Here is a 7,500-nt window from a genome sequence, read left to right on the forward strand (position 1 = left end):
GATATTTAGAACGGATTACCTTAGAAAGGCACAATCTTTATTTTTTAGGATGCTGTAATTTTGTACTGTTTGTATTTGGATGGACGAAATAGGTGTCAATGTTTATATAAAAAATAATACCAATCTATGGACACTCTAACTCTTGAAAATCTCGACAGCATCTAAATACTTTTATGTTTGCTTTTATGTTTGAACATCACCTAAGCAATGTGTTTCCTGTACATGAAGGTCAATATCAGAGAAAAGACTTGCCAAAAATGCATTTAAAAATGCAACAACCAGACACCGTGCAGTCACATCCACTCACGTGTAAACACAAAGTCCCTGCAGGTATTTCTAGCCACAATAAGTCTCACACAACTAAATTCTTAAATTATGGGTACTATCTCTTAGGATGGATGAATTGTTTATGTAATGTCTGTAGTATTTTTCTCTAAACACTGCATAATAAACAGGTAATGTATATCAAAACTTCACTCCACTTTATAAAGCAATGCACTACTGGTTACTTAAACCAAATTTGTGCTGATTAAGAAATAACGATTTTCACACATGCACACACACAGACACAAACACAATCCAGTAAAAAGTGTACTTCAATGTTACACGCCTGAATGTTTCTCAAATGTCTGTCATATTTTTCAGATCAGGATTTTTTTCTTTGTAGACAAAAGGCAAACAAGTATCGTTAACATCAAACAGACAACAATGTAGCATCCACTAAAATATCACTGAAAGAAATAAGAAATACAGTTTGGTGAGCATGTTTGCACTTTTTTTTTCTTTTTTTATCATTATGAAAAAAAAAATATATATATATAAAATGAAAAAAGATCTTTAAAATGTTAATAACACAAATACAGCAAATGTATTAAACAAGCAAGCCATAATTTTAATAAAGTAAAAAAGCAACACAACCAAATCTGCAGGGTTAGTTATGCAAGCAACCAATTTTTAGTAAATGAAGCCATCATGCAGGTGTGTCAGTATGTATGTTATGACTGAACAGTCAGTCATGAAATAAACTTTCATATGTTACACTCATGTTTTTCAGTCATATCCATTACCTGGGATATATCCACCATTCAAATTTTCTTAAAATGTCTTCTATCTTTCATATTGTGAATAGTGAATGTAGGATCACCTATTTGGTATGACTGTAGTCTTGACGGTTTGCTGAAAATTATGGCCTCATAATACATAGCTTCATAGCACTGTTGGGCCATACTTTGGTAAATGATTTTTCATACGTACATTCAGTTGAAAAATAAGTTAGATATATGTGGAAAAATGAAACATATTGTTTCTTTATCATTGTCTGGCAGGGGAATAATCACGAATAAATATGAAACAGATATATGAGTACATCAAAATCATCACAGATAGAGAAAAGAGTAAATAATTCAAGCATGCAATAACATAAAAAAAAACTTGATAAGTCTCATTTATCCTCATGTATTAATTGCATAACAGTTTATGCATCATAGTTAATATAAAATCTATATTTACACAGGCTACTAAAACTAACTGTTAGTAATACACTGTTATATCACATTTAAATAACATTAAAACTGACATATTAATCTAAATAAAATTTTAAAAATTATCACAGACACATTAAAATATCTAATTTAATAAAAAAGAAAGACAGAAAGAGAAAAAAGCACAAATCTACACATTACTGACAAACACAAAAACAGGCATATTAAAGAAGTATTATTTGTAAATCTATACATGAAACTGATAATTTCTTATTGGTAACTACACACCAGATAATCTGATATACTCTGATATGATTTGTGACCTAAGTTTCATGAACAAAAAATACTAGCAATCAATAAAACAAAACATACACAGGACAGACGTAAAAACAATAAACACAAACAATGACTAGTCATAAAGTAATAGACGAAACAACATCAGTGTTTTCAGGACACATATCAACATGTACAACACAAACATAATGCAATGCTAGTCTATTTGTACTCAGATTTCTAAAATTATTCAGTAATCACAGAAAAATATCTCACTGAATCAAGGAATAGTTATATCCCAACAGTTTCTTTAATAAAGTTTAAAAACTCTTCTTTAAATAGTCAAGCCATGTTAAGAGATGAGAAATAACAAACTTGAAGAGTGGACTTTAAAAAAATCTAAATTGCTAATCAAATAATTCATTTCTCAGTAATAATATAACTTACCTATTATCGATGAGGTATTTTATTTTATGTCTATGCACTACCACCTTCATCAGTAAACTAAATGTCTTAAAGATTATTAAATCTATTTTCTCAGGCAAGGCCATGTACACCAAATATGGATGATACTAACAAACTAAACACTAAAAAAGGCATCCACATACTGACTTAATAAAGAAACGATGAAACGTGTGTACGAAACCTATGGTACAAATGAGTATGAAGTCAATTTTAACAAATTAATGAAAGCCCTATATATAGCATAGCAAATGACTCGCTTACAATCTGACAGATGCTGGTAATTCATCAGAATCTGTACCATCCATAGCAACTGATACAGAAGAGGCATAACTGCTTGAATCTGAGTCATCATTTCTTATATCCCTATTCTGAGTGTTTCTTTGGTTTACGGAAGAGTTTGAGTCACTATAAGTTTCATTTAAATCAACACCACTATCTAACATTACTCTTTGTTCTTTTGTAATGTTACCTTTACTGTCTGTAATTGTATAAATCTGAGTACAATTATCCTGAGCAGAGTTTAGGTTTGAATCTACTACAGAAGCATTACAGTTATAATTAACAGCACTAGCATTATCATGAGAAGCATTATCATTAGCACCAGGGGGAGTCCACTGGGGGTAGCATGCAGAAGGAACTTTTGAAATGTCAGGCAGGCTGAAGGAAACGTTTTGTTGAAGCGGCAGGTCCTTCACAAAAGTGGAAGGAGATCCATCTTTCTTGGCATTGGTGAGCCTAAGCTCCTTGTTGGAATCACTCTTTACCTGTTTGGAGAGACCACAGCAGGTATTTGCCACACATCCGTCCTTGTCCTTGGAGGGACAGTCTAGAATACAGTCTTCGGCAGAGTCTATTGAGGCTGAGGCACCATCATCTTCATACTCCACAAACTCAGGCTGTATAGTAGTGGAATGAATGCCTTCTTCATGGAACATCTTCTTGATCTTTTCTGCTAGGACCATATAGTCCTTCAAGTTGCGACATCTGAAAGACAAGAATTTCACTAAAACATCTATTTCTTCTCTTTTTGAAAAAAAAAAAAAATCAGTAATAACATAACTATAAATCTAACTAATAAACTAATCAGATCATGGATCAAGTGCAGATATATATGGGCTGTACTCCAAATCATATGAATATTTTCAATAACTTTACTGTACTATAAAAATGTAATTTTGTTATGGAAAATATACTTTAAATATATATATATATATATATATATATATATATATATATATATATATATATATATATCTGTTTATAGTACTATTATACAGAACTATCAAAATGACCTAACATACCTCTTCTCAGCTTATTTCATCATTAAATAACACCATGATTAATTTTACTTGACATTCAGCAAGAACAAAAAATATTAATGAATTATATAAAAAGTTTGAATGAATGTGAAAGTTATGATTTGAGACATGTAAAAGAAAAAACATTGTTTTAATCACTACAAATGTTTTATATGTTCTGCATCTTTTCTTTAGTTAGATTTGAATAATTACACTCATAAACAGTGAACAAATCTAACATGATTGCATACAAACAAACATTAATTTACATGAAAGCTACACAAAAGATTTAAACCAGATACCAAAATCATACCTGATATGAGCTGAGGCAATTATCCTCTCCCCTGCCAACTGCCAAACGTGGAATTCATGCACAGCAAGAACACCATCAACATTTAACAACTGTTTTTGGATGCCGTCAACCTAGGAGTAAATGATAATTTTAAAATAATTTTCATTAAATACACTTTATAAAACTTTTCTCTTCTGTTCAATTCACTCATTGCCATACACTACTCAATCTATTATTAAACTGAATATAACTATACAAAATTCCAGGTCAGCGGGTTAATTACTGTAAACTAATCATTCAGTCATAAGTAGTTTCCCTCAGTACCTGAATGTGAGTAGGAACTGTCTGGAGAAGGATGAGGGCCGAGTCCTTCAGAAGCGGCCACGTGCTGCAGGTGATGAGGGTGACCAAGCCTAAAGATAGTGCTGGATCAATGTATTTGGAATATTCCCATTCTGTGAGCCATACGACCAGTGCGCTGATGATCACAATCACAGAGCCTGTAATATACAAGAAAAATCAAATGTAGTACTGATTGCTATCCAGTAGTTTCTAAGTTGTTACGAAGGTTTAAGTTATAGATTTTTTTCTCTACCAACTAGGAAACAAAGAGCACAATACAAGTGACAGTGCGACAGATCCCGAGCGTTACCTAGGGCATCCGAAAGAACGTGGAGGAAGACGCCCCTCATGTTCATCTGAGCAGATGCCTCCCTTCTGGGCGTGCCGTTTCCATGCTTATCGTTAGCACCGACGGAATTGGGCGGCGGGGGCGTAAATCTCTCGTCGTTCTCGTTGTCGTCTGTGGCCACGAGGGTGTTGATGGTGGACAACTTGCTCTTGTGTCCATGGCCGCCGTGGCTGTGGCCGTGGCCCCCGCCTCCATGGCTGTGCCCGTGGCCATGCTCTGTTGGAGAGAATAATTGTATTCATATTGCAAAAATATGTGCTTGGCTTTCTAATACTAAAATTCTACTTTCTTTGACGTTTGACTAAAAACTACAGGCATTTCCAGATTTAAATATTGCAATATACATCAACTTTAGGCGCTGTACTTACCATGGAAGAGTCCGAGGCCTATTAAATTCACTACGAGGCCTATTACACCAACCACTAGGATGAGTTGGGGATTATGTAACTCTTCAGTTTCATACAATCTGGAAAACAAAAAAGATAACGATTGTAAACTTCAATTCTGGATACCGGTAAGTATGCAACTGTACATGTGAGACGGGCGAGGGTGGGCGAGGGTGGGCGAGGGTGGGCGTGTGCTCGTGTGTGACCATCCTGACGCTAATTAATTCTCCCTATTTCTATTCAGTCATTAGTCCAGTTAATATGTACATAGCGTCTGGTAAATATTTGCTATAACACGCAAACAAAAGCGCCTATAACAATGCCCAGCTAATTAACATTCGTTAATTTTATAATGAGTCAATGTGCAACAAATATATTTGTTATACAAATTGCTATATCAATAATGTTAATTAACGTCCCAATACCTTTTGATTTCCAAACGCAAAGACTGAAACTTCATAATGTAACATTTCCGTAATGATATTCCATTCAATTAATAAACAACAATCTATTAATTTCATACCGGGAATCAATATTGCAATATGAAAAATGATTAATTTCAACCACCCACTTCAACGGACACACCCAACCACTAGGCACAGCAGCAACCACACACAGCAACAGACGCCACGCAACACACCCCTCCCTCTCACATCTTCCGACCTCCACATCGCAAACGCCACCGAGATCCAGCGAACCCATCCAAAACACTCCAACATGATACACCGAGCACCAACTCCCAGCAAGGAACTCCGACAAGGCACCCCGAACATCTGAACCCCACCAAGGAACCCCCAACAAGGCACCCTCAACATCAGAACCCCACCAAGGAACCCCCAAAAGGCACCTCGAACATCAGAACCCCACCAAGGAACCCTCAACAAGGCACCCTCAACATCAGAACCCCACCAAGGAACCCCCAAAAGGCACCCCGAACATCAGAACCCGAACAAAACACCCCGAACAAGGCACCCCAACCACCGAAACCCCGAACGATTCGACCCCCGAAAACCGAATCCCTCTCACCTTTTTAGCGACTCGACGAAGATGGAGAAGCAGAGCGCCAGCAGGAACACGCTGTTGACCAGAGCTCCCAGGACCTCCGCTCGCGCCCATCCGAACGTGTTTTTACTCCACTTCTTCGGCGACATCTGCGGGGGCGGGAGGAGTGGCTTGAGGTCGGGGAGGCGGAGTGTGGCATTTGGTGGTCTGTATGTATGTGTGTGTGTGTGTGTGTGTGTGTGTGTGTGTGTGTGTGTGTGTGTGTGTGTGTGTGTGTGTGTGTGTGTGTGTGTGTGTGTGTGCGTGTGTGTGTGTGTGTGTGTGTGTGTGTGTGTGTGTGTGTGTGTGTGTGTGTGTGTGTGTGTGTGTGTGTGTGTGTGTGTGTGTGTGTGTGTGCGTGTGCGTGTGCGTGTGTGTGTGTGTGTGTGTGTGTGTGTGTGTGTGTGTGTGTGTGTGTGTGTGTGTGTGTGTGTGGGTGTGTGTGTGTGTATGTGTGTGGTTGGGTGGGTGGGTGTGCGTGTGCGTGTGTATATTCGTTTGCGTGTGTATATGCGCGTGTGTGTGTATATACGTGTGCCTGTGTATATGCGCGTGCGTGTGTATATACGCGTGCCTGTGTATATGCGCGTGCGTGTGTATATACGTGTGCCTGTGTATATGCGTGTGCCTGTATATATACACGTGTGCGCGTGTATGTGGGCATGTGTATAATCCTTAAAACAATCATTATTTTTGGTTACAGCGGAATTACTCAAAACAATACTCTGAAATTAATTATGAATTTGAGTGTACAAAGCGTGATTCATCCTTACATTAATGGCCTATTCGGAGGGTCTTATCTCAAAATTAACATTTATTCGCGGAAAAGAATAGAAGGGAAAGAGGGAAAGGGGAGAGAGACAAAGGAAGGGGCGGGAGAGGGAGAAGGAGGAAGAGAGGGAGAGAGAGAAAGAGAAGGAGAGAAAGTGAGAAAAAAGGAGAGAAAGAGAGAGAGAAGAGAAGAGAAGAGAAGAGAAGAGAGAAAAAAGAAGAGAGAGAGAAGAAAGAAAAGAAGAGAAGAAAAGAGAGGAGAGAGAAAAGAAAAGAGAGAGAGAAACCAAAACAAAAAGAGACAGGAAGACCGAGAAAGAGCCGCAGCAAAGAGGAGAGAAAACCGAAGCCCAAAGCCACTCACCTTTACGCCCAGGAAGGCTATGACGAGCGCTAAGACATCGCTGAGCATGTGGAAGCTGTCTGCCACAAGCGCCATCGAGTTTGTGATGTAGCCCACGATCAGCTCCACCAGGAAGAAGGAGGCTGTCATCGTGAACATCGTCAGCAGACGACATTTCTTGCCCGTGTACCGACCCATGCTGCCTCTGCAAGGGAGAGAGAGAGAGACGATCCGTTAGCAGAAGCTTTTGAGGTATGCGTGGGGATGGCGTGCCGTTCGAACAATTTGTCTTTCGTTAACTCTGCTGTTGATCATCAAGCCAGATGGATTAGAATGAGATATGGGGAAAAATATATATTCACAAAAAAGGTATTGAAATAATAAGGAAGCAATAGCAATAACGAGCTATATATTTTTTTATATTCTCTCGAATTGTTTATATATACAGACAGATACAGG

The 7,500-nt window shown here is 37.9% G+C and overlaps 1 protein-coding gene across 9 annotated transcripts in view; it reads right to left on the reverse strand.

The window, feature by feature from the left end:
- Window positions 1–7,500, reverse strand: part of ZnT63C (zinc transporter 63C) — a 192,589-nt gene that overhangs the window by 12,243 nt on the left and 172,846 nt on the right. For all 9 annotated transcript variants that reach the window (XM_070136575.1, XM_070136578.1, XM_070136574.1 and 6 more), the window contains 7 exons: window positions 7,063–7,246; window positions 5,913–6,037; window positions 4,869–4,966; window positions 4,462–4,716; window positions 4,134–4,309; window positions 3,831–3,940; window positions 2,984–3,203 (listed from right to left, as the gene is read on the reverse strand). In XM_070136575.1, the coding sequence (XP_069992676.1) occupies window positions 2,984–3,203; window positions 3,831–3,940; window positions 4,134–4,309; window positions 4,462–4,716; window positions 4,869–4,966; window positions 5,913–6,037; window positions 7,063–7,239 (1,161 nt within the window). In that variant the 5' untranslated portion in view covers window positions 7,240–7,246. The remainder of the gene's footprint in view (window positions 1–2,983; window positions 3,204–3,830; window positions 3,941–4,133; window positions 4,310–4,461; window positions 4,717–4,868; window positions 4,967–5,912; window positions 6,038–7,062; window positions 7,247–7,500) is intronic.

Source organism: Penaeus vannamei, chromosome 22 (assembly GCF_042767895.1).
Source record: "Penaeus vannamei isolate JL-2024 chromosome 22, ASM4276789v1, whole genome shotgun sequence".
NCBI classification, from domain to species: domain Eukaryota; kingdom Metazoa; phylum Arthropoda; class Malacostraca; order Decapoda; family Penaeidae; genus Penaeus; species Penaeus vannamei.